Source organism: Tetrao urogallus, assembly GCF_951394365.1.
Source record: "Tetrao urogallus genome assembly, chromosome: 4".
Classification (NCBI taxonomy): Eukaryota; Metazoa; Chordata; class Aves; order Galliformes; family Phasianidae; genus Tetrao; species Tetrao urogallus.
The window spans coordinates 38,123,655-38,150,417 of record NC_136817.1 but is presented as its reverse complement, the minus strand read 5'-3'; the positions used below and the strand labels follow the sequence as shown (position 1 = coordinate 38,150,417).

The 26,763-nt window shown below is 41.3% G+C and overlaps 1 protein-coding gene across 1 annotated transcript in view; it reads right to left on the bottom strand.

The window, feature by feature from the left end:
• Positions 1-1,311: 1,311 nt before the first annotated feature.
• The window catches only part of ELOVL6 (ELOVL fatty acid elongase 6), a gene marked incomplete at both ends in the record, with an annotated part of 63,228 nt that continues 37,776 nt past the window's right edge, over positions 1,312-26,763 (bottom strand). Inside the window, 3 exons of the mRNA XM_079535063.1 lie at positions 1,312-1,736; positions 4,420-4,571; positions 22,027-22,158. Of these exons, the coding sequence (XP_079391189.1) occupies positions 1,312-1,736; positions 4,420-4,571; positions 22,027-22,158 (709 nt within the window). The remainder of the gene's footprint in view (positions 1,737-4,419; positions 4,572-22,026; positions 22,159-26,763) is intronic.

Below are 26,763 nucleotides of genomic sequence, written 5' to 3'. Positions count from 1 at the left end.
TTAGTGGTCAGTCTGATGTTACAGTACCGACTCTGCAGAGAGAGAGATACATGTTTAATGAAGAACAATTCTCTCTGGACATTAGAGCTAAGCCGTTGCAGCAAAATCACTCCGCTCAGACTAATTTCCTATACCGATCCCAAGAAAATCTTATTCCAGGCATGTTTTGCAGTAGTATCTCCATGTGACCAGAGGAGGGCTCTTGGCACATCTTCACCCAGCCTGGCAGGTGCGTGCAGAGGCACAGAGCCACCCAGCGCTGCCCGGTCCTGCACTCTTCCCAAAGCCTCACCTCCCGGGTCCACCCGACGCACGGTTTGGGAATCAATGGGAAGAGGCGTCGCTCACCGCTCGCTGGCTAGAGTGGCTTCTCATTTCCCCTCATTCCATTCCGTGTTGCTGTGGGTTAATTTGAGATTGATGGATAGTTCTTAAAAATCGTGTTTCAGGAGTTGCCTCCCTCTCCTTCCTGAACATTCATCTGCTATTAGCCCCTGGTAATTTAGCATATATTGGTTGATTTAACCCTCTGTGTCTTATCCTGCTGCAGAAACTCCTTGCCTTTAGCTGAAAAGCGCACCTGGAAAATGCACTTGCTGAGATATGTATTGCAACAGCGTTCCTTTTCACATTAGGCTCTTGTACAAGCCCTGCTCCTTCCTGCACCCCAGAGAGGTGCCTGCCTCCCAGCTCTACTCCCTTGGCACAGGACAGAGCAGAGCACTCAATCTCTTCTCACTGCCATTCATGACCACAATGGAGTTCAACCGCTTTCCACACAGGTGTACGTGACATCCTCTTGGGGCTTCATTTTGGCTAAATCTTTTATAGAAAAGATTTTAATTTCACAATCCTACCATTAACGTAAATGTTTTGTTTAAGTTTAATGCTGAAAAACTATTAGAAAGAATTTAGCAACTTTTTTTCACAATAAAATTCTTTTCCATCCCAGGGAAACACAGTTTATTTAATGTACTTCATTTTTCCCCCTCAATATTATTCCTTTCTGCTTTTCTTCTCTTTTCTTCTCACTTTTTTTTCCGTTTCTCCTTTTCTTCTTTCTTTTCTGGAGCAGGCAGGTACAAGAAGGAAGGAGTCTTTCATCAGCAGTCCTTTGAATTAGAGTAAATTGCAGTGAGTCCTCACCATGATAGGATCATAAACTTACTGGGTTAAACCAAGCTAACTTTCCCTAAGCTGCCAAGTTTTAGCTGCACCATACATATATGTGTTTCCTTGTGCCATTTTCTTTTCTTATAATTTTGTTTTTCTTGATGACCCTGAGCTATGGCTTCTGTCTCATTCTCACCACTAGTCAACCTTCTTTGCTTTTGTGGTTTTGCCAATATAGGCCTCAAAGAAAAAATGGCAGAAGAGCACAAAGTAGCTGAGGTACATGAGAGAGGACCAGATGATGTTCTGCACATGGGAATGGCACTGGCCATGCTGCATCCAGGAGAAGACCAGGTAGTTGATTACACAGCCGACCAACATCTGGGTGATCTGCGACAAGGTGATGAACATGGCAAACTTGCGTGAGACTCTGAAGCCAGCAGCCCGCAAGGCATAGTAAGAGTACATAACAGCGTGCACTCCATAGTTCATGGTCATAAACCAGCCACCGCCAGCCACCATGTCCTTGTAGGAATACCAAGAATAAAGTAACACAGTAATGTGATGGTACCAGTGTAAGAAGATGAGCTTCTGTTTTCTAAGAATAATGAATATTGTATCTCCTGTAACAAAAAGAAAAAACAGAAAAGAAAAAAAAAGGGAGGGGAGGAAATGAGAAACACATCAAACACAGTTACTGAATTCTGCAATGCTCTCTTCCCATTCCTCCTGCTAGAGTATATGCTTTTGGAGCATGAAAGAGCACCTCAGCAACTGAACTCAGAGCTTGTCAGATCCGAACGCCAGCTTGGGTCTCGTATCTTGGTGCTTTTTGGAAAACCCAAGAATCCCCTTTTTGTTGACTGGACATCCCCTGTTTGAATACTCCATAGGTCTTTGCTGTAAACATAACATGTAAAAGCCTGAAGTGAGGCAGGTGGACATACATGCACCACCTCCGACTGTCAGGCTGTCCATTGTGCACTGTGACTACAAGAAAAAAGCAGAGAGCAGAAAATCTACAGCACAGTGGTTTGAATGTCTACCTGCAACTGGCTCTAATTAAATGTTATTATGCAAAAGCTATTGTGTACGTTACTGAAGGTATGTAATTGTCTGAAAAAAAAAAAAAAAAAAGCTTTTAGAAAGAAATTTGGTTTATGTTGAAATGAATATTCTCTCTGTAAATTCATGTTACTGTTTTAGAAAAGCAAATTTTATTCCTCATTCCTGCCTTTTTCTTTCTTCTGCTTCTTGTGATTGCTCTGAGCATCCCAATTAGATCTAACCTATACATAATTAGATACAATGAATATATATGTATCTACTTATGTGCTATTGTTATAGACAGTGTTTCCAAACAGGTACCTTGAGATTTGAATCAGGGGCCTTATTTCTACATATATATCCCTGAAAATCCAAATAAGAGTATCAGTGAGGGCTGGAACTGAAACTGCACCATCTGCACAAGGTCTCCAATAAGCCATAATACTTCTGTTTATCTCATTAGCTACAAGATGTTGACTCACATTTCAATAAGTAATCATATGACCAATTTATTGTTGATGTGTAGTTCGAGCTGACGTCCTCCAGTTTTAACCAAATGAGATTTCAGTGGTTTTGCAGTAATTTAAGCAGCAGGAAACCAAAAAGATTCTGACACAGCAAAATAAATGGTGCCTGTCGCTCCCAGTGTTTATGCTGATGAATTGCTATCCTGTAATTTGCTGAATCAAATTGTCTACTGAAAGGTAAAGACTTATTTTGCTGCACACCTGAACACAGTGAATTCTGCAGCCCTTTGAGGTTTGGCAAAGGCATCCTCCTAAAGGAAAGCTGGAAGGCTGCTGAATCACTGTCTTCTTCCTGTTAAAACAATCCTCTCTTACACTAATAAGCTGTGGGATCAGAACACACACAGATGGGATGTTAAGTTGGCTTTGGCATGCATATCATAAGTATCATTACAAATAAATCACTGGAGAGACAGCCATTTATAAAAAGCCGCATCACACTGGATTTGGGATTTAAAAAGCCAGGGATGTTGTGGGAAACTGGCTTCTATCTAAAGATAGCTTTCAGCATTCAGAAGCATATTACTGGTCATAATTGTATGCCCACACATACATTTAGGGATGAATGCTGCAGAATGGAGGTAGCTTCTTGCCAACACAACGGCTCTAGCCCAGCCTCACACCAATATCCACAGGGTGGGTGGCTGCCAGTGATGCTACTCAGATTTGTCTGCAATCACTAACTACTTCAGAAGTGATTAGCCAGGCCTAGTAGTGATGAAGGGAATACCAAGGGATTTTTTCTCAACATCTGTATCATGTTCATGAAGTATACTGGTCCCTTGGGGATGAACCTGGATGTACAGATCTTCTGCATGAACTTGCAAAGCATGAGACCCCAGCTAAGAGCAACACTGGACTTGTATCTCCTGCTGCTGGAAGACGTGGGGTAACAAACAAAAATACAAAGCACATGAAGAGTGCTTGATTGGCAAGCTTGGATATTGGAAGGGTGGCAGTGTGTTCCTGGCAAATTGTTGTAGACATGAAAAAAAAAAACATCTCTAGAACTACAACTCTAACTGATGTTTCCTAATGGAGACCTCTTATTAGCTTTTCCTGGTTTTCATTCTACCTACAGCTCTTACTGTGTCAGGATGCCAAATACCCTTGAGCAGTGGCCACTCGCAGATGAAGACAATGTGTAACAGCAGGAGCTCTAAAGCGGAACAGGTAAGCCTTTTGCCACTTACAGGATGCCTCACAACTGTGAATCCATAGCTGATGTCCAGCTGTTGTTAGCTAAAATCTATGGCTGGCAGATAGGCTACATAAATTAATGGGCAGGTTGGTGATGAGGCAGACTCCGGTCCTTTAAATACACTGGAGCTTAGTTGAGGACTTGGACCTACCTGTTCTGTTACCTGAAACTAGCGTCATCACAGATGTGCTGACAAAAGCTAGAAGAAAGCTCAGAAAGCTGAGCTGTAGTTTCAGCTTTGAAGATGTTTCTAAATGAGGCATACTTTGGAGACCTCCATCTGGACAGTCTGAGGTGTATATAAATAAATGAGATTGTCCACTATGACTAGAGCAACCAGTATAAGGCCTTTATGCTCTGCCAAATTAATTGCAAAAAAAGCAGTTTTGAAACAACGACAAAGGCCCAGCTCCTTTTCAGAAAAATTGGCAGAGAGGCAGAGGAGAAAGAACAGCACTGAACTTGATGTCATTTAGAGAGAATGCTCTCTTCGTTCTGCTCTGGAGAGAAATAGGAAGACAGGGTACTCACCTAGTTCAGGTGCTTTGCTTAGCACAAATGCATATGCCCAGAATTTGCTGACAGGTCCAATGTAAAAACTCTGGTCACACACTGACTGCTTCAGGCCTTTGGTCATCAAAATGTACAGCATGTAAGGAGCAGTTCGAACAGCACCGAATATACTTTAAAACAAAAAGAGAAAAATGAAGAAAGTTGAGTATATACTTGGCATCTACATGTGGTCACTTCAATTCATTATGAGGAAAAAAATGCCATAGATGTGCTGAAAAAAAATGAGCTTGAGACAGCCTTAAAGTTGGATAACTCTTCTGGCTTCTAGGAAGGTATTCTGAACTCATATTTGCAAAGTGGACTGCAGTAGTATTCCCTGATGAAAGTCTGGAAAGGTAACATCAATGTTTTTTATTTCATTACTACAGCAAGGAGTCTTCTGTTTTCAGGTACAGTTGGAGACCCCTAATTCCACTGAAAACAACATGCAGAGTTTTGATTCTAGCTGGTGGCTAGAATATTACAAGACACAAGTTAATAAAGAGCTGCCATCAATATAACCAGGAACAACTCCCTCCTCTGATTTCCTGAGTTTTCTCTTGTCTCTCCCTGTACGTGTTACATCCATGGGAGTTCTGAGCAGTGAAGAAAACAGGCAGGGTGCACAGATTGCAGTGGGATGTTGTGGTCAGGGCTGATGGTTTGGTGCATATGTTGACTTCATCTCTTAACAGGTCATTGCTAACAGAAGAACTGACTGGTTGAATTGTTGTAAACAGCACAGATTCACTCTCATGTCGTCAGTGAGGTGCAAGGTAACTATTCTGTAAATGAGAAACATCATGAAATTTGAAATCATACTAATTAGTCTAATTACAGAGGAGATAGGTTTAGATAACAGAAGACATCCAGCTAATGGAAGGAGATTCTGTCTCAGCAGTGAGGCACTTTGCAGAAGTAATTGCTTGACAAGATCACACTTGCCATTTAACGTTTAATACTGTCACTTGGTGGGCCTTCAAAAGCCATGACGAATATGGAGTGAAACAAGCACCTCTCAGAAAACTGGAGCAAAGAAAGGCCCAAATTCCTCTGGGGTTGAGTACATCTTCATATCACACATCCCTGTGCTTCTACCCAGGTACACCTTATCTCCCCTCTAGCTTCTCTGTGGCCCTGTCCTACCTGTCTTCCTTGGTCAGACTGGATGGTTCAAGTAAATCTGCCAAGCTCTTGATAAACATTTTTATATTATTTGTATGAAGTACTTAGATTTCCAAATCTACAGCATTAATGTAGCCAGTCCCACTTGCCTGCTGTTAGCAGCAGCACTGCCCTTTGCCCACCCTCGCCCACTGCAAGTTATGCTCCTGCGCTTTTCCATTTTTTTGAGCGAGGTTTGACTGCACTTCAGAAAATTCAGACAATGGGTCAACACTGCCCTGTTCTCCATAGAAGCTACTAATATTAGCTGCTATTTGAATGGTGGTATTTGTTCATGGGTTCCACTGCCAGACAAGTCCTCCTGTTCTGCATGCAAACAAAAAACTCATCCTGCTGTGGTACAGGTTTACAGAAGGTATTTAGGTAAGCCTAGGCTTCCCAACACCCAATGTTTTGCATACATTCCCACCACTAGGCAAGACAGCAGTGGTAGTTCCTCACATACAGATTTTAGACTCATCCATCCCTTCACATAGAAGGGAAAGTGCAGCCCTTCAGATGTCCCCACAGCCTGAAGTGTGGTTCCTCCACAGGATTTTCCCTCCCAGAAGTGCTGTCTGTGCACGTTTTTCTCACATCTTTCTGGCATCGGTCCCTTCCACCTGGCAGAGAGTGCCCAAGCCTGCTGAAGGAGTTTTGAAACTGGGTGCAACTTGCTCCATGCCTTCCCTCCAGTGTTTCACATATGCTCTGCTTTCCTAGGAGCTGCATTTCTTGTTCTCAAGAAGACAGGAGATTTTCACAGCAATGCGATCAAATCACTTCCTGAGGCACTGAACTCCTCAACTTGGCCAGGGCAGGCTGCTGCTTGCCTCCTGTGTTTCGGGTGGTGGCAAAACCGGGTGGAGGAAGATCGGGTGGAAGAGTTGTTAACAATACACAACCAGTTACATATTTCTCCCATTCGCAAATATTTCAGAGCTGACATTAAAATCGCAAAAAAGGAGAAAGTCTTGAATTAGGAAATCAAACAACTGCAACTATGGGCCTTCGTCTGTAAAGAAATTGTACTGCTTTTCTAAAATATCATATATTATTGAAGTTTTAAAGCCAAGAACTCACAAGCACATACTCAGATAGGAGGAGCACTGGCTCAAGCAACAGGCAGACATTGATTTAACTGCAGGTGACTCAGAATGGATGCCCACGGACTTAATCTGGACTGAAAAGAGAGCAGAAGAGTATTTGCCCTGTGGGGATGGCACAGTCACACTTTGCTGTCCTAGTGATGGCATGCATGTGACTCTTCCTGTCTTTCTGTTAAGCAACAACTGCAGAGCTCTCCTTGGAGTGGGTGCACATGGCACATACACACTCATTCTTAATTGCAGCAGGAGTAATTTCGTGGTACAGTGGCTTCCCTAAAGAGAGGTTCATGACTCCAGAAGTGACAATGGCTTAAGGTGGTGTGTCAGACACCTGAAATCAGTATCAGTGAAGAACAAACTAGATTTTAGTATAATTCACAAAGGAAAGCTTTATAAATAAGGAAGAGGTAAACTGGAAGTAACTGATCTGGCTGACCCTAATACATGCCATGGGCAGGTAGCTATTTGTGCCGAAACACTTGCCAAGAGGCACGTACCACCGGAGATAGGAAAAGATCTAGTGTATGCCTGCAAATACACCTTGGATCCGGAGAGCTTGTTGTGTTTCTGCCACTTAATCTTGTTTGCACTGTGAGGTAAGATCAACCAACACATTTCTATCTTGCAAAGACATGATGTGCAGCAAAGTGATGACACTGCTTGCTCAGTAAATCACTTCTGTTTCATTTTGCCCTTGCCCTGCTCTGTGCTGGAGCTTTTGTGAGGTATTGAAGTGAACTGCTTACCAAAGCAGTCTGTCTAGCGCGAATCATCCACAGGGATTTCAGAAATAAGGTAGCAGTGAATTACTGTACAATTACACCCTTTTGCAACAAGAGAGACTGATCAGAAACAAACTGCACCAGCTAATGCAGCTTTCTCATCTATTCAGACTCAGAATGTCCTACATTCTCCTCCCTCCAGGCAGTGGCTGCTCTGCTAGGCTAACAAATGCCCAGTTGATATTTTGCTGGCTATAACATGAGCAAAACGCATCCATGAGTAAAATAAAACCTAAAACTTTTCCCTCATAAACCTGGTTTCAAATGTAGGCCTCAACAGCCATCACATGCATGGGTCAGGGCAGCATTTTTGAAGGAAAACTGAGGACCAGGAACTCCCTGATGTGACAGAAGACAAAAACAGTCAATAGCCAAAGGCTGCTCACTGCTCCATGTTTCCTCCACCCTGCTGTCAGAAACTTGGTTTCCAAAAGCCAGAGAGGGCAGCAGGCAGCTGAGACCCCTATTTGACCCCAACTGTCACTGTGGCAGACCCAGCTCCTCCCATTGCAGCTACTTCCCTACAAGTGGCACTGCTCAGAGCACATCCCAGCCCAGGAGCAACACTGCAGGACTGAGCAGGGAACATGGCTGCTGCATTAAAAATATACATTAAAAAAGCTAAAGAAATCCAGGCTTACATTTATCCCACATCAATGGCATTATTGCATTTTGTAATGTCCTACTCAGACATTACTCATTCTGACAGTGTCTTCCTATCTAGAAACAAACCCACACTCCAACTTTTCAGTACATAATTCAGCACACAATGCAGCAGCATATCCTGAAAGCACTGTGAGATCCACAGAGAGGAAATCCTTTGCTCTGGATTTGTGCCCTAAAAAAAACAAACAAGCTGATCCAACACTCCTTGCCTATCCGACAAGGATCTCTGCAGAGACAGTGACCAGAATGAGTGTAAAATACATTAGAAAAAGGTGTCAGAAGCAAAGCGCTTCTATTTTCTAAAGCATGCCCCTGTGCGCTGTAATCTGTGCAGATGTGGCACCAGCAGGGAGCCCATGGGCAGCAAGACCATGCTGTGCTGCCCAGTACTAGAGAATTACCATAGGGACTTTCTAGGGAATGCTCAGCACAGGCACATGGCCAGGCTGGTCTAGCACCCAGAGCCCCACAGCCTGGCTGGGGGAAAACAAAACCCAAATTCTGTCCCCATCTGCCCAGGAGGCAAGTCACAGAATCTCTGCCAATGCGATTCCTCCAAATGTGGTCCCGGGACACCGAAATTGATGATAATCAGGGCCCAGGAAAGCAGATATTCCTCACCAACTCTAGCATCCACACAGCTTCGCAGCCCTTCCTTGTCACACCACAAAAGTGAGAAAAAAGGAGGCAGCTTTTTTCCATTTTAGCATGCAAAATATTTACAAAGGAAGGACACTGAGTTAGAAAGAGATGTTCAAAGGTCAGCCCCACTGAAGAATACAGTGCTTTCTAAACCTCCTTTGTGATAAATCAGGCTGCATTCAGCTTTCAGGCCTGTTCAGCAAGTGTTCTGCTAGTCAGATCAAGTTTCCTTTCTCCTTTTTGCTTGGTCTCTTAACAAAATCAAATGGTCTTTCTGTGCCCTACTGCATGACACCTGCTATCCTGATGCAGGAGCAAGAGCCTGTAGAGCAGGTGGCGTGTGGCACAAGCACAGGGTGTGTGGGCATCCCTTGGGCTGGCAGTGTGGGGTAGCCTGGAAACATACAAAATATAAGCAGACACTGGGAAAACGTACTGAGAAAGCATCTGTATGAAAAGTAACTGTCTGGATTAAGTTTCTTGAACAGAAACGCAGCTGAAGCCACCTTCACTAGAAAAGCTCTTAGCCCCCCACTGGATAGCTACCCTTGAATCTGACATGGCCAAGAAACTCAGAAACTCCTGAAATAAAAAGTGGTAAACTAAGACCAGTATGGACAGGCAAAGCAATCAGATCACAATGTACTTGCTACCTTGCTATGGATGGGGTGATGATACTACTAACCAGTGGGAAAGCAGGTAATTCTATGGAGCTGCTTGCTTCCTCCAAACCTAAAATCAATCATAGAATCATAGAATGGCTTCAGTTGTTAAGGACCTTAAAGATCACACAGTTTGGAGCCCCCTGCCATAAGCTGGTTTGCCCCACAATGTCAGGCTACCCAGAGCACCACCCAAGCTGGTCTTGAACGTCTCCATGGATAGGGCATCTGCAAGTTCTCTGCCAGGGCTTCACCATCTTCTGAGTAAATAATTTCTTCCTAACACCTAACCTAAATTTCTCTTCTTTTAGTTTAAAGCCATTCCCCCTTGCCCTGTCTGTGTTTACACTCTCTGGTGGCCTCAGACCCTGCAGGAGAAGTGTCCTAGGAGACAAGAAGCTTTTGTGGTAGCAAGGAGAAGACTCTCATACAAAATTTTAGTAGTTACAACAAGAGGTTTATGGCAGCCCACCTTCAGTCTGTAAAGCAAAATATGAAATCGCATTTCTTTCAGTTCAGCCAGGATCTGGCTGCAGTGAGGATCAGGGCTTATAGCTGAGTCGAAATCAAAGGGAATGCCCAAGTTAAAGCAGTTACTTGGGTGGTGCAAAATGAAGAAAGGATATTCCAGCTGGGGTTGAGCCCACTGGCTTTTATAGGTGCCTGGGCGCCCATTTGAAGCCTATTGTTCCCAAACACTTTGGGGTAGACATGACAGACAGTTTCAAGGCTGGGGAAGAACTAAAAACATAACAATAACCCCTCAAGAGTATGCAGAGATGACATTTGTTCCCCTACAGGGAGGGAACTGGCAAGACCTACCATGAAATACCAGCTTCCTACATAAAAAAGCATGGGCTGAAAGAGAAATACATTTCCTGACTAATTGCCCTTAAACTTCATTGGATGAATCCAGGAATGCATACAGTGTAAAAACTACAAGGTTGCTTTAGGCTATCTATCTGATTGCAAAATCATGGCATCCTTGCAGCACAGTGAGCAACCATAAGCTAAGAAACCGATAATTAACTACAGATAAAACATAGGAAATAACTGGCTGTCATTCAGTGACCTACATGGAATTGATGAATCCTATCTGGATCTCAAGTAGCTCAGTCAGTGCAATAGGACATGTACTCTAATCCCACAAAAAAAGCAGCCTAGAAAAGGATCTGGCATCCCACGTCCTAAATGGTCAATGTGGTGCAAGGACAGCACACATGAAATTTTTTCTAATTTATTTGAATATATTAATAACTGACTAGAAGAGCCATTTCGTACGTCTGCAGATGGAGATTAAAAATATTTTGTTTGGTTTGTTGAAGTAAGGGTTACATTTTTCAACTAAATGCATCAGACTCTTGGGTAGTGAAGGATATGCAGTGACAATGTATTCACTAGATTATAGAAAACTTTGGAAAAAATAATACTAGCTAGAAATTTGGCCACATGTAACATTTACGAGGCATTTCACAAGCATTTAAAAGAGAAGACTTTTTAATAGTGAGTTACTTTGAAATCCAAGAGGCACACTTGTTCAAATGATGGCAGATAAACTGAGCCCAACTGTTATTTTTATAATGGCAGAGAAGACTGACATAAACAGGCTGTTATTTCTCCATCTTTCAACATTTCTGAGGTGTTTTTGAGCAACATCAAGGTTAGATATGGAAAGAAAGAGACCTGGCCCTGCAGAGACTGTTCTTGGCAAACACACACAAACCACCTTCCTGTTTTATCTCCCAGAGCTGGCCCAAGTACCTCACAGAAAAACCCCATCCCCTCATCAAATCTGCTTGTGATGAGAAGGACAACTCATTCTCACCGCAGAGCAGACCTTCCTTGTTGCTGTACCAAAATTTTGGTCTTATCTGTTTTCCAGCAGTCCAGTGATCTACCACTGCCAGCTTGAGTTGCCCCACAGATATCAGTGCCTCAGCAATATCCAGGCCAGCAATTGCTCTAGCTCAGATGTCTATGTATAAAGATCCACCAAGAACAAAGCTGTTCTTCAGCTGGATTCCATTCAGGTTTAGACCTAACTTCCTTCAGGCATTTCTTTGTGTTGGCATCACCAAGGCTCTCAGCATTGTATCTGTGAATATTTCTGTCCTTAATGGCGTTCACTCTTGCAACAGCGTTGTAAAGTGGCTAAGCATTGATCCATTTCAAAGACTGACAGGTAAGGCAAACTGAAATTTAAGTGTCCTGTCAAAACAAAATCTGTGCCCGAGCCAGGACAAGCAATGTTGGGCAACATCATGAATTGCATACGGCTCAGCACCTTGTCCATGAGATCTGTTTGACTTCAGCAGGACATCTGACCTCACTCTATAAGTGAAAACTGTATTAGAGAATCCACATAAATGCTCTGGATTGAGGCATTTTCAGAGAAAAGACCCTCATATAAAGCATTTTCTGACCTACCACAATTTTTTTTCTCACTTTTTAATGCTACTCCCTAAACTTCCAAGTCACAAATTCTCTGTCTTAATCACCCCAGGCAAATCTACATTTTTAAATGGTTTGTAGACATTAATTAAAAAAATAAGATAAACAGTCTATAGACATACGCTTCTTAACATCACCCTTTCATCATGGGCACCTCTGATATGTTGGCAGCATACTCTCAGGACATAAAATACAGAGTAATGAGCAGAGACACAGTCAAAGTTCATAAAGCCCTGTTATCCAAGAAACACAAACAGTTGAAAACTTATTTAGCTAGAAGACCAGATAAGAGCAATGCATGCTTGCCCCACACTTTGTTGTACTCCTATTTTTCCTTGACATAGAAGGCTAATACAAACATGGATTTGATTTGACATAGATGGACATGAGGCACAAACAACAAAAGCCTGTATAATGAGTTTTAAGAGCATCCCTGTTTCTATTTCACTTTGTCTTGCCCCCTAGATTTATGTAGGACCAGATCCCAGCAACCTGTTCTATGTTAGGAGAAAATATTTGAATTCTTTTTCCTCGTGGATTTTTTTCTGCTGTTCTGATTATCATGGTTGCTTTGTATATGCTCCTTGCTGATCCCTTTACTCGCAACAGTAAACTCCAGAAGAAAACCAGGCATTTAAAACCACCCTCCTGCAGTTGATCCTGATCCATGCCCAACTGCTTGTGACAGATGCAGATACAAAAACCACACCAGTGAGGTGGAAAATTCTGTGTTAATGTTCTTAAAAACTCATGATTTCCTTTGCTAATGACTTCATTTGATAAAACAGCAGAAAATGTGACTATTTAATGCCATTCAACAGCAAGTGATTCTATGGGAAGTTCATTTCAACAGGCTAGTCTAGCCTAATCCAAGTCTAGGAAGAAGAAGAGTAAAGACATAACCAAGCCAGCCCAGCCACAGGTGCAGCTACTGACATGGACAAAAACAGACCCTGAACTCTCACAGTAAAAAGAAAAGCTCATTATTTTAAAGTCAATATGGGGATTTTGCAGAAGCTGGGATTTGCAACTATCATGATGTTGCTGTGCACCTAAGTAGAATTCCTTTCGGCTCTATATTGTTTCTGTTTCACTGGAAAAAATTATGCTAGCTACAATTTCCCCATATTTTAATTAAACAAACCATTAATTATTTTCTTGCAGTTGGCACGAACAAGGAAAAAGTATGGAAAAAACAGCTTGGTTCCATGATATCCCTTTTGCCTATGAAATCTGAACAACTTTAGAAAGCACAATTTCAAAGGTTATGAAACCAGTTTTGAAGAGCACTTGCATTAATCTCATGCTTTAGGAAGAACATAGAACTCATTTTCTCCAACTCATGCACCTGAAAGGCAATAAGGTACCTATAGTCTTCATTGTAATTGTAACTATTGTAATTAAGAGCACAATTTTCATGCATGACTTGGGGTAATAAGTGCCTTTAGCTTCCTGAACTCCCTGAAAGCTTGAAATGGTGCTTTTGTTCCAACTTGTAATTCCACTTCTGCGGCTGAGGGGACACATCATTTGGAAACATTTGTTTTCTTCCAGAAGGTATATATCTTATAACTAGAGATGGACTGTCTCTGTTGTGGTGGCTCCAAAACACACGGACACAAATAGTTACCACTCTGCAAGGGTGCAAGAACACAAAGAATTGGGCAAGCCCCCTGCAGAGAAACCTTCCTTCTAATGCCCTACTGCTCCACTGCTCCTCAGCTTCTCCCCTCTCCCATCCAGAACAGATGGAGCTTATGACTTGCCCACTTTGAGGGTGATGGAGTCTTATGGAGGGTGGAATCAAAGCCACTGTATTATCCAAAAAAAAAAAAAAAAAAAAAAGGAAAGGAAAAAAAAAAAAAAGGAAGGAGGAGTTGAGGAATAACATATGCTTGTCTCAGTGTGACACTCAGCTAAAACCTAGTGGTCAGCAGTACTGAACGTGCATGATGATGGGGTGCTCTAGCTCTGAGTACCATGTGTGCAAGCAAAAGTTCTGCTGATCTTTGCAGTTTTTATCCTTGGTTTAGCCCAAATAATTTTCTTTGCATAAGTTCCCGCATACTTTGAGGTTTGGGCTCAGTCCTATCAAAACCCCAAAGCAAACTTTAGAGAATTCCCCTTCCATCTCTACCCCTCTCACACATAAACCTTGCATTTCAGACCTGCTTGCTGTATCTGACCCAGATGTTTCTCCAGCAAGCTTTTCAATGCAAATCGTCTGAGTTTTCAGTGGGGACCAAACCTGAAGCCAGGCCAGCTCAGAGTGATTTAAAAATTGTGCAAATATTTTACATGGCTGTAAGAAATAATATATCATTTGTGCAGATTTATATACCCATAAGCATATGCATTCATGCCTGGGTGGTTATGACTTTCCCACATGATGAATTATTGGGAAGGAATGGAGGAATTGGAGGTATGTTAAAGTGACAGCTCACTCTGTGGCTTCAAGTGAGGGTAGATACTGTGCTCCTTGCTTTTACGTGGGGATACTCCCTTCTACCCTTCTCTCATCATAAGATTTCCCAGTCACAATTCACCTGATTCCTAAAACCTTGCTCTTTTTATTGACAAAATTGGAGGAAAACAAAATAACAAAAAAAAACAGGCTTATTTCCTTTCCTCTCCAGGGACCGCATTGAGCATCCCAAACAGTGACATCTCTGCGGGGCTCCGGATCAACGGATGCTGTCATTGAGCAATTTTAATCGTGTTAATGCCACAGTAGTGTAAAATCCATCTGATTCTCTCTTGCTAAAGGGCAAGCTCAACACCTCTACCAATTGCTGCAACTGCTCTTGGAAAAGCTTATTTATTCGTGGATAAAAATCAATCTGCAACAGCTACTGTCTTCTGTACTTCACCAAACCTGAATTCTTCCTCCAGGAAATGCAGTTTGATCCCACACCTGCCTTCTTTACAACTGGGATTAGCTATGCTCAGGCAATCCTGAGGAGCAGAGTTCAAAAACAATGCAGCCCCACAGTGTAGGCTGGTGGAGGAGCTTGTCCTGCTTACAAAGAGCCACAGAAAAAAAATGCCAGCATCAGATTCTTATGAATAGTTTTTATAACAGTTATGCTTGGTCATCGCAAAGAAACATGAGAGAACAGCAGAATTTGCTTACAAAGACACCATACGAGACTGAAAAACATGTAATTGCTTTCTTGCAAAGAATGAAAAAGTTTTCCAGCTCTACCTACATATCCCTCTATTTCATCTGACTTCCAAAGAGTCAGCTACAACCCAATCAATAGTAATTACCCGTCATCTATTCTTTGCCCCTCAATGTTGCAGTTACCTAACAGTGGTCTCTGACCACCTGGCACACTGGACTTGCAGAAACACTATTTCTTGATGAAAGCTGTTATTTCTCAAGCAATAACTCACTCTTCCATCACTAAATAATAACTGGATTCTGGCTGCTGCTGAAGAGCCCCAGCACCCTGCGAAGGCTGTATATACAGTGAGGCAATTTTCTGTTGAGAACTATTTCTTAGTTCTCAGATATTCACTTCAGCAACTTTAAATTGTGGCTAAGATGCTTAAAAAAAAAAAAAAAAAAAATCAATTTTCTGCTTAAGCCCTGCATTTGGTGCAAAATCTCGTAAGAATTAAGGAATTCATCTAAGGATTTCTGAAGCAGCCCATGAGGATCCATAAGCACAATGTACCTCTTAAGCAATCTTTAATGAATGCTTTAGGAGCATTTGCACTTGTTCCTATGTCATCACTAAAATTATTCTCAGCATCCAATGTTATCTCAAGAAAATTTTAGAATAACTAATATTCCAGTGGTTTAAATGATAATCTGAAAAAAGTGACATATCATTTCTGCAGGATAATTTAAAGATACTTACAGGATCAAATGTATCAAGTTGGCAAAGTGACTGCCATGTGTAGCATTGAAATGTATGTATTCAGGAGATTGAAATTATCCTGGGCAAATAAAGCCAAAATATAATATAGTAAAAGATTTAGCAGATAATCAAGCCACCCAATGGAACCAGCAATCACTAAAGCTATAAAACAGGCAGGTAACAACTCAAGCAAAATCTAAGTTACAGATAAAGACTAGCATTTGACTGAATAAAGAAGGCTTAAAGAAGCTAAAAGTCATAATACAGCTGTAATGAGATGCCCAGAGTCATAAATTAAATGGCAGCTACAGGTCTGGAGTCACTGATCTCCCTTTTCAGCTCAGCGCTCTTGCAAGTCTGCCAGGGATGGAGCAGCAATACAGGGAAGGTGTGGAGTGCCACAGGCATGAGGAAGCTCACCTGCTTAGAAGAATACCTTAGAAAGAACATTTTACACTTGTCACATGGTGGTGTCTTAGCTAAACCGTGATCTGCTTACGCAGGCTCGGTTCATTACTCTCCCAATACACTTGTCAGTATGTTGAGAGAAATCAGCTGCCATGGGCTGGGGCAAGGTGACTGCATGAGAAAGGTGCAATTTGGAGTTACAGAGGGTCAACACTCCCACTGATTTTGAGTGGGGACAGCAGTGCTGAATGGGTGCTACAAGTAGTTTCCAAATAACGCACTGCATTCACTTTACATTTGGTTTTCCAGTTACCAAAACAAACAAATAGGAAAAAAAATCCACTTTTTTAAAGAAAGGAAGCCCACTTTTGTGCTAAATTTAATGGCTGCCAAGAAAAGTTTTCAAGAAATGTTTAGATGCTGTACTGAGGAACATAGTTTAGTGGGAAATATTGGTGATAGGTGGGTGGTTGAACAGGATGATCTTAGAGGTTTTCTTCAACCTTGGCGATTCTGTGATTCTAAAGAAAGCAATTTTAACAGGAATTGTTTAGCCAATGCTATCTGCATCTCCTGTAAAGTTGCATTAGCTAGGTCTCATGTGGCTTCAAACACAATTCTGGGAATGAAGATGTTTGTCATGAGATGCTCTTCTTATTTAGAATAAATAACATACATATTGGGCATGTCTTCCTGATAGGACTTTATTGCTCCTAGTCCGTATGTTTCTTCCACCCTTACGCTGTTATTTTAATTGCAGATAGCATTTGTTCTGCAATTTATAAATGCAGACTGCATAGCACTGTTTGCATTTCACTCTTGGGATTACAACTATTAAGTCTCAAGGATTTGCCTTCTTTCCAACCATTCTGAACTCCTGCTTTTCATCCAGCTTTCAACTTTGGTTCCAAAACGGTAACTAAAAGATGTTCCCAATATCTTTTAAATAAGAAAACCAGTTAAGTCTATATAGATGAGCATGGCTCAATTGAAATAAATCATTAAGTAGATATTTGGGTTCTGAACAATCTCATGTTGAGAATATCAATGCTTCTCAAATATAATTCCCTTGCTTTCAAGTTTAAAAGAGAGAAGATAATTAATTCACCTTAAATGCTACTTATTAACTTCAATACTATTTGGCAAATATTGCTCTTTTCATTAATTTATGTTCTCTTTAAATGCATTTTCAGAATCTATATACAATTTCAGAGTATTTTAAGATTTTAATGGGCTGTTCAGCAACATATGAAATAAAGTTGTGTTTTAATCTCTGTGGTGAATGGCAGACCTTGGGACTGGATGGAAATTTCAGTGAGTTTTCATCAACTGTCTTGTGCATAGGCATGATAACTAGAAGGTATTTCAGAGTCCCAAATACAAGCAATTGGACTCCTGTTTTTAAAGTTATGTTCAGTCCTTTCAGTTCAGCTCATCTCAGGACTGAGCTGCAGATATAATGATTTATTTTGGATTATCTTGTTGGGAGCAATCTGCAGAACAAGCGCATACCTTTCTTTCTGACTGAAGGAACTGGAGCTGTTTACTCCAGGGAAAAGGAGGCTGAAGGGAGACCTTATTGCTCTCTTTCAATACCTGAAAGGTGCTTACAGAGAGAGCAGCATTGGTCTTTTCTCACTGGTGACAGGATGAGAGGAAATGGCCTCAAGTTGTGCCAGGGTAAGTTTAGGTTGGATATCAGGAAATGCTTCTTTACAGAAAGTGTTGTTAAGCACTGGAATAGGCTCCCCGGGAGGTGGTTGCATCACCATCCCTGGATGTGTTTAAAAACCATTTGGATGTGGTGCTCAGGGACATGATTTAGCAGAGGGGTGTTAGTTAGGGTAGTATGGTTAGGTCGTGGTTAGGATTGATGATCTTTAAGGTCTTTTCCAACCTGATTGATCCTATGATTCTATAAAATGCTGCTGTGCTTGTGGAAACAAATCCATTACAGCAGTCTCACAAAAGAAAAGTGAGTAACCTTCTTCCAGTGAGATACTTTGGCTGTGTCTTTCAAATACAAAATAAGTTGCTACTGGAATATTTCATTTGTGAGGCTTTGTGGAAGACAGCTAGTGGCCATTCACACCATTTCAGCCTCTTGAAGAGAAAGTATTTCCCAGGAAGAATGATATACGGATACCCTATACTGACATCAGCCACTGCTACAAAGCACAGCTGAAGCTGTATTAGAATCTGCACATCCTCAAATAACGATAGCAACTTTACGAATGAGTAGTCTGGCCAAACAAAGACAAATCATGCTTCCAGTCACAATCAGACTTCGCTTCTCTCTTCCTCCTTGCATACAACTGCACCACAATGGATGCTTTAGTTTCCTCCTCTCTTCTATTGATGGGATTGTGTTCCTTAAGGAAAACAACATTTTGCTATTATTAGTCAGCATCCTGACACTGATTCTTCTGCTGGGAGCCCTTTAAGGATGGAGAGTGACTGAAAACAGTGCCATGCCACTGTCTTCTGCGAAGGTAAGGCAATCAAACCCTTGTGTGAGCTCCTTGATGGCAGTGCTACCCACACACACACTCTAAGGCCCATAAAAAGAAGAACAAAAATCCAGCTGAGATGTAATGAAACCATGAATTAATGATTACACATCCTTCTGTGAGACCCTTGGTCCCAGCTTTGCTGATTTTTAAGATGCCAATATAGTATTTTTGATATACACTAACTGAAAAAATACTTTGGTGTCAATGAATGATCCTAACTTCTTGTTCAAAGGAGCACAAACATAGGATTAGCAATTCAAACTCGTGTTTTTGTAGATTTTTCACTCTTGGAAATTTTCTTAAATACACGGCTGTCATTTTGACATGCAGGTGAATCAGCAACAGTTTCTTTGGGGTCTTATAAGTCTGAAAAACAAAGTGTGGGATCCCGTTGACAAAGAACACCGCGGAGCTGCTCCCACAGGACCTCAGTGCACAACAAACTGGCTGTGAATGAAGTGCATAAAATGGAAGAAAAAAAAAAAAAAAAAGACTGAAACCATGTCATGCCACAAAACAATGTCTTCAGTGCTTGAAACAGATCAACAAATCTACTAGAAGGAAAAGGAAAAGAACCCAAGGAAAACATCCCAAACTAATTCATCAGCAAAAGACTTCAGAAGATCATGTTTTCACAGTGGTTTCAAAGTGAAAAGCAAGATTTATTGTCACTGCCTTCACAGAGGTATTCACATAGAAGCAGTAACTTTATCCCAGAGACAAAATGTTCGAAACTAGTTGATGCTTCCAAAGGGAAATAAAGCAGCTTTTCTGTCTCTCAGATCCTGCTGGCTGCCAGTGTTGACACAAAACTTACTCTTACCGAACTCCCCAAATGCTTAGCAAGCTCAGCAGGGTGTTGTAGCTTGTTTTGTTTATTTATAAGCGTAGCAGGTTTCCTACAGTAGCTGCTACCACATTTAAAGGATCTTGGCAAGAGCAAGGCGCTCAGGATACATTGTGAAGGAAGGCCATGTCATTGCCTGGCAAGCAATTTCATGGGCTTTTTTTGTTTGTTTGTTTGTTTGTTTAAGTCCAGAACACAATTTTTCCAGCCTCTGCTAAGTGTTACTATTTCTGAGGATATTTGAAGTCAGTAAAAATGGTAGGAGTGCTAGCAGAGAGATAAACAAGGACTCTGGAAAAAAGTCTTGCTCTGACCTTGAGGCTGAGGAAAATACTGAGGGCTCTCTAGGCAGGCTTTTCTTCCTTACTAAACTGCTCACAACAGAAGTACATTACTTAGCATTTCCTAAAGGTATTGTAAAAATCATAGTATTTCAACAGCCCATAAAGCTAACGAGGAAGACTTTTTAAAATTGAAGAGTATTTTCCTGGATCTGTAATAAGTAAAACAACAGCATCTAAATCTATCCAAGTTCACCTTCAGAGGAAGCAGAAATATCTTTCAGATCAAGCATGTGCAAATGAAACACCTCGTCATAAAAGGAGCCAGAAAAAACGTCTCTTGGAAAGTAAAATTCAAGTTCCTTGTAAAGTTTATGGCAGTCAAAGTCTAGTACAGCTGGCTACAGAGTCAATAAAGTTGGGAGTGACTCTGGAGTGTTCATTCTGGCAACATGACGTTTCACAAAGGTGAAAGCCACATTTTAGATTTCACGCAGACTTCCCCATCAGCTACTACAGACTGTGCATTAGCTATTTCATATGATTACAATGGAAAACTCCAGCTATCAAGTAATGAACATGTTGATTTCAAAGTCTGAATGTTCTCAGTCCACCTACACAGCACTTTCACACCATAGCGCACACTGCTATTTGTTGATTACCGCATTGCTTTGTTTTTGAGAACTAACTAATCAGTGAAATTGCTTACAAGCCCCATACTGTGCATGTCAGCCATAGAGTCAACCCCAAAACAACATGATTTTAAAAATCATGCCAGTGACCCTCTTTGAAGCACAGTTATGAAGTTGTGTGTCCTGCCTGCAGGTCAGGAAATAAACTACAACCTCTCTGCATACGTCAGCTTCTTTCTACTGGCTATGCTCAATAACAAAGTATAATTGGAATATATACTTAGGGATCCAACTGGCTAAAGATCACTTTACAAACTGATTCACAAATGACGTGTCACCTAAGAAGCAATTCAGCAGTTGCTGAACCTCACCAAGAGATGACAATTGTGTACAGTAACAACAAAATGATGTTAGACACATAGACGGAAGCACAGCACCAAATGCCATAAAACAAAACCAGTAAATTTTCAGTGTTAGAAATTGCTCTCAAAGTTACCCCAGAACGCTCAAAGCTTTTTATCTTATTATTATTATTATTTTAGGAATCTTTAAATGATTAAAATCAAGCAAATGTAGTTTGAAGTTCTACAGGTAGCACATTCCAGCTGAATGAAATAAGTGAAAAATGCAATTTATTTTTCCTCGCCAGAGTTTTAGGAAATGCCAGTGTGGATTCTGAGAAGAAAGGAAATAAACATAAGAAGGCAAAATAATCAGACTTCTCTATTTCTGCTTTGATTTAATCTTTAGAAACTCTCAGCCTAAAATACTCCCATCCTGTGAAAAATAATTCAACCTTCATGGCTGCTCAGTATGCAAACATGCTTTCTGTACTTGTGAACTATTCAAATCAGTAATTATTATACTGATACTAGAAAAAGACACTGGTATCAGTGTTAGATATTTGTTTACAAATTTTTCTATACTATGCAAAGTAAATTATCAAGAATGCGAACCTGATTTCCCCATACTCAGTGATATACAAGAAACACACATCTAGAGCTGTCCATCACTAAAACAGAGCCTTTTTGCTGTGGAGCCACCCATTTGCTGTATTTGTAAGCTCTTCGCTTCTGATGGAATAACCAGAAGCCAAATTCCAACCTGTCAGTCACAGTGGCCCAGGTTTATCTCACTGTAATAGAGGTCAGAACCTCAATTAAATATTCCATATATGCAGCCATATAAATGTAATGCCAACTAGCAAATCAGAACAAGACTGGCGTCTTAATTCATTTATTTCCATTTGTAGTTTGCATGGTAAATTTATTGCAAATGATTCAATGACTCATGCTTTTTCTCCCGTCCTCCCTTTCTTTTTCACCTTTGCTCTCCAAGAACAGTGCTGATTTCTCCTCTCTCTGAACTGTATGATCTGGCAAGTCAAAGGGGACCATTTAAATTGTGAGGACTGGATCAGGACATAACCCTGAGGAGCAGCACTAAAGAAAGGCCACTTCTGGGCAAGTTTGTTGCCATACTAGCACTGCCGTTAAACCTTACAAAACTAAAACCCTTTTCAGAGACTACTGTTGAAAGCAGTTGATGAGAAGGAATGCCTACCTGAAGACAGCAAGGCTCAGGGACCAGAGCACTAGTGGTTTCCTCAGTTCAAATTTTGCTCGTTTATTCATAAGGTGCCGACCACCAAATATGAAGGCAGCGTACAGTGCTGAAAATAGAAAAGATTTCTTCCTGCAAAACAAAAACAAACAAAAAAAACACCTGTTAAGAACTGAATTAGCATCAGATAGATAGCAGAGTCACAGCAGGACATAAGTACCAAGTACTTATTTGTTTCCTTGAAAGGAAACTCTGCAGAAGACATTCCCACAGCCCAGTGGAGATTTCTGTTCCTGTATGAATCTACACACTGGCACATAGGTCCAGGTATTACTTCAAGCAAAATTGATCCTGGGGTAGTTCTGCCCAAAAGGACAGCCACATTTAGCTGTCTTTCTCAGTTTACAAAGACAGATCTTCTGTGAAGATCAGAACAGACGCTAGAGAGCTCATGCAGACCTCTACCTTCTACCAGCACGAGGTGAGTGCTTCATGAGGTTTTGTGACTTGTTTGTTATTTTCATATCCTATTTCCTGGTACTTGGCAATTTTGTTTCCCACTGTTTCTTACTATGAAATGCTTAAAGATCTTGAACATTTCCAGGCAGTATGGCTCTCCCACCAGGGTCAGATGCAAGAGGTCAATAGCCCCGTTAAGCTGCAATGATGCTATGTCATGCTTGCTTACAATTGCCATTGTGGGAACTCCAGTGAATGTGCTGAAAGGTCATGCAGGGCTCTGCAGTGAGGAACTTCAGTGATACTGGTTAAACTGCAAGCCTTATTTTTTAAAATGCCTGACAGTAGCCCGGCTCAGCAATAATCAGCAAGCATTTGAACTCTGGTACTACAATTCATTGCAAATCAACCACTGGATGTCAGAAATGGACTCAGTCTGGGATTTTTTCCCACACATCACTATATTACGCAGAGTAAAACACCATTAACATACAGCTCTAATGGTGGCCTGACTGGGTGGCTATATTTAGGAGCAGATTCTTCTCTACAAAAGCTATAATTATATACAATAATATCAGTGGAATATGGCTTTGCATCAGGAGGTGCTGGCTCTTTCTGAATCCCTAAAGGAAAGGCACACACAAACTTTCAAGAAAGCCAACTATTTTATCAATATCCCAGGAAAGGTGATGGCAAGCAAGGGATCTCACGTCCCTTCTGACACAGGAAGGAGGAACACTGTGGTCTTCATAACTGTACTGGACTTCTTCCTTCCTCGCAAGATACACCATAATAATTCACACTAGGTGATATTTCATTTTAGTCCTTATTACTGACATTATTTCTTGTGAGTTCAGTCAGCTGAATGAGGTCAACAGACAGATTACACTAATTAGAACAGATTAATTTTAGGTCACTTTACTAGCTTCTTAATGAGTTCAGCATTGTCTGCAGTGACTGCAAACAGCATTCCCATTGCACACAGCTTGGTGCTGGCAGTACTACACATGAGGTGTGACTGCTTGCATTATGTGATGCAGAGAGCAGCTGGAAGCTGTTTCAGACAAGGAGTGAGGCAACACTTATTTCCTACAGAGAGAAGAACAATACTGAATGAGGATTAGTTTGACTTTGAATGCATTTTATTTTTATTTTTGATGACTCCTAATGACTTTTGATAACTCCTACTTTTGTCAGCCAAAGGTCTTAGAATTTTCCACACTCTGCAGCATAATAGTGAATAAAGGACTGGTTAGTCCAAGTGATACAGTTATAAAGGAATTGCAGAAGTGTGTACTCTTATTAATCTGTTAAAAAGAATTAGATTGATATTACCCAGCCTCCTAGCAATAATTTTGTTATAAACATTCATGAGAGGTTCATAACTACATACTGGTTCCTAGACTGGAGATACAGAGCAACAGCAATCTCACAGCACTCAATTATATCTGATGCGCTTTCAGTCAAAGAGAGCTCATACCAAATGAGGCTTTTTAAAGACAGAATTTTGGGTTCATTCAACAGCACTGCAACTTTTCATTACTGCTATCTGTAGAGACACTAAGTAAAGCAGAACAATAACAACAACCTTGAAGCTTAGAAAAAATCCAAACCCCAAGTAACTCTGGCAGACTCACATCCATTAAATTCAATGCTAGCATGTTCATGTGTTTGTAGTCAACACTGTTCTTCAGGGTAACACAGCAGACATAAAGACAAGGCTGCCAAATCCTCCACATTTTTCTGACATGTCTGTTTCTCACAGTTGTCTCCCACCTTCCTACATTTTCAGACTTCGGGGACTAAGTACTATCTATACTGAATACAACTTCATGTCTTGCTGTAGAAAGTTGCCAGCTTGTTCCCCCAGAAGGGAGGCAGAGGAATTTTCTAGACGAGCTGTAAGATGCCCTGCTCCATCTGGACATTCCTATGAAAAGGGAAAGGCTGAAAACGCAGGTGGCACCCCTCACCTAAATGCATGCTAATAGACTCAGGCTGCCAACGCTGCACAAAGCGCTTCGGTCACTGTCTCATAAAAATTCTAAAGCAGGGGCAGGTACTACCTTCAGCTGGAACACAGCCTACAGTTTTTGACTGACCCTCTGTATTGTGTAAATCAAACAGAGATTTTATTTTTTATAGAAGGTTTGCATACTTATACCCTGTCCAGAGGCTCATGCCCTTCATTAGATTTGCTGCCTGTTAGAGCAACAAAGACAGGAAAGAAGAGAAGGAAAAGAAGCAAAATTGAGAAGAAAGAGGCAGAAAAAAGTGATTTAAGAACACTGAAAAGAGAAGAAATGACATAACATGTAAAAATAACAGCCCAAGGCCTCGTGATGAGTCTCACATACACCAGCGCGAGCCATTCTGGCATCTGTGATGTGAAGTGGAAGTGAGATTACTCTAAACACTGCAGTGCCTCCAACGAGGTGTTTGCAGCCCAGATGTACTCTTGTCACTTTCTTATTCTGATTTCTTATTCTTATTCGTTGTTGTAGAGCTTTCTGATACTAATGAGGAAACTGATATAGATATATAAAATTTAATACTTTCAAAGGATTTTCTTTAACGGTTAAGGAAATTCTCACAGAAATACACAAAGGACAACCTTCGTTGATCTTTGAATTACTCTCTATAAGGTAACACAGAATTAGCCCTATTACAGCACTCAGCAGGGGTACAGTAAAGTGAAGCAGGGTTATCCGCTTTGGTTTACCTTCCATAGGTTTTTAGACATGCTTTTTATAAAGATGTATTTATTTTCCACACGCAGAGCTCATTCTTAAATTCATTACCACTTCTGCATAAGCAGTTAAAGGCAACAAGTCAAAAAAAACCAACTATATCCCAATAGCCAAAGCAGAGGCAATTTCAGGGTCCTGATGTTTTTCTTGTGGCATTCTTCATCAACATTTTGTTTACTTTACAAAAAATACACATTTCACTAAAAAGAAACATACACATACAAAAAAACCCAAATGCTTAGTAAGATGAAAGACATGACACCTTCCTCACCTGCTTCTCCCAGCTTTCAACAGAGAAACCAGTTGTGTTTATTATTGAAACTTCAACCTTGAGAGCCTAAAACAACTGTAACACCATAATGTGATGGAAAGTACAGTGATAATACTGGGGTAGCAAACTCTTCAGCTGTAGCAAATAAGGACAAGCCCAACTGCAGCAAGCCCTTAAATGAGGTCTGGGAAGGAGTAGATCCTGGCTCTACCTCTTCTGGTCCCACAGGCACCTTGCATGCACCTGAGCTCCCCTGGGTTGGTCCTGCCTTCCCACCAGGTGCTCAATCACTGGTATAGGCTATGACGTAGCATTTCTGCTAGAGCAGCATAAATCACACAAGCATCTCCATGACTGCGGTCCACTAGCAGTGGCTAGCAGCCTTAGCAAAGGAACTTTCTCTTGGAGGCTTGTTTAAGTATTGTACATTCTGCATGTACAAAAAAGAAAAAAAAAAAAAAAAAAAAAAAAAAGTGTGAAAATGCTTCACAGTCTTTCAGGGTGTCTACTTCAGAAACACTGTCAAAGCAACCCATTTTCTCCCTCTTCTCAGATTCAGCCCTGACAGAGCCAGCACAAAAAGATGTGATGTATCAGATGTGTGCATGGAAACATAGTCTGAGAGCTGGTGCTGCTGCCTTTGTTTCCCATTAACCAAATCAGCCCTTATAATGGAGAAAAAGTGAAATGCAGAAGATGAAGACCAGCCCGAAATGCACATGGCAACACAGACCAATTTACTCCTACAGCCTAACCATCTTTTGACATTTATATTTAGAGCAGCCAGGACAAGTCAGACATGCGGATAGGTGACTCACCAATGACGCTCTTTGACGTACACTGGAGTGTAAACAGGGATACATCTCAGAATGATCATCTGATTTCCAAATCTTGCCTCTCAAGGAGTGCTCAGACCTTCAACTCCCTTGTGAGGGGCACTGCGGGGTATGTGAAGGCTGTCCATCCCAGCAGCTAGGGCAACTCCCCATGCACCCCTCTGCCAGGGGCAAGAGAAGAGGAGTCAGAGAACAAGTCCCAGGCAGGGTCCACTATCCCCACAGCTGCCTTTTCACTGGGATCTTATATCCATCAACACATTTATGGCATTATCAACATCCAGAAGCTGCATCCTCAATCCACAGGCTCAAATCCATGGAAAAGCAGCCTGGTTTAAAGGGAACTGAACTTTTTTTGTGGCTTACCGCAAAAATCACAAGCATCTGTGATCCAGCTGGGTGCCTGCCTACAGATTCATTC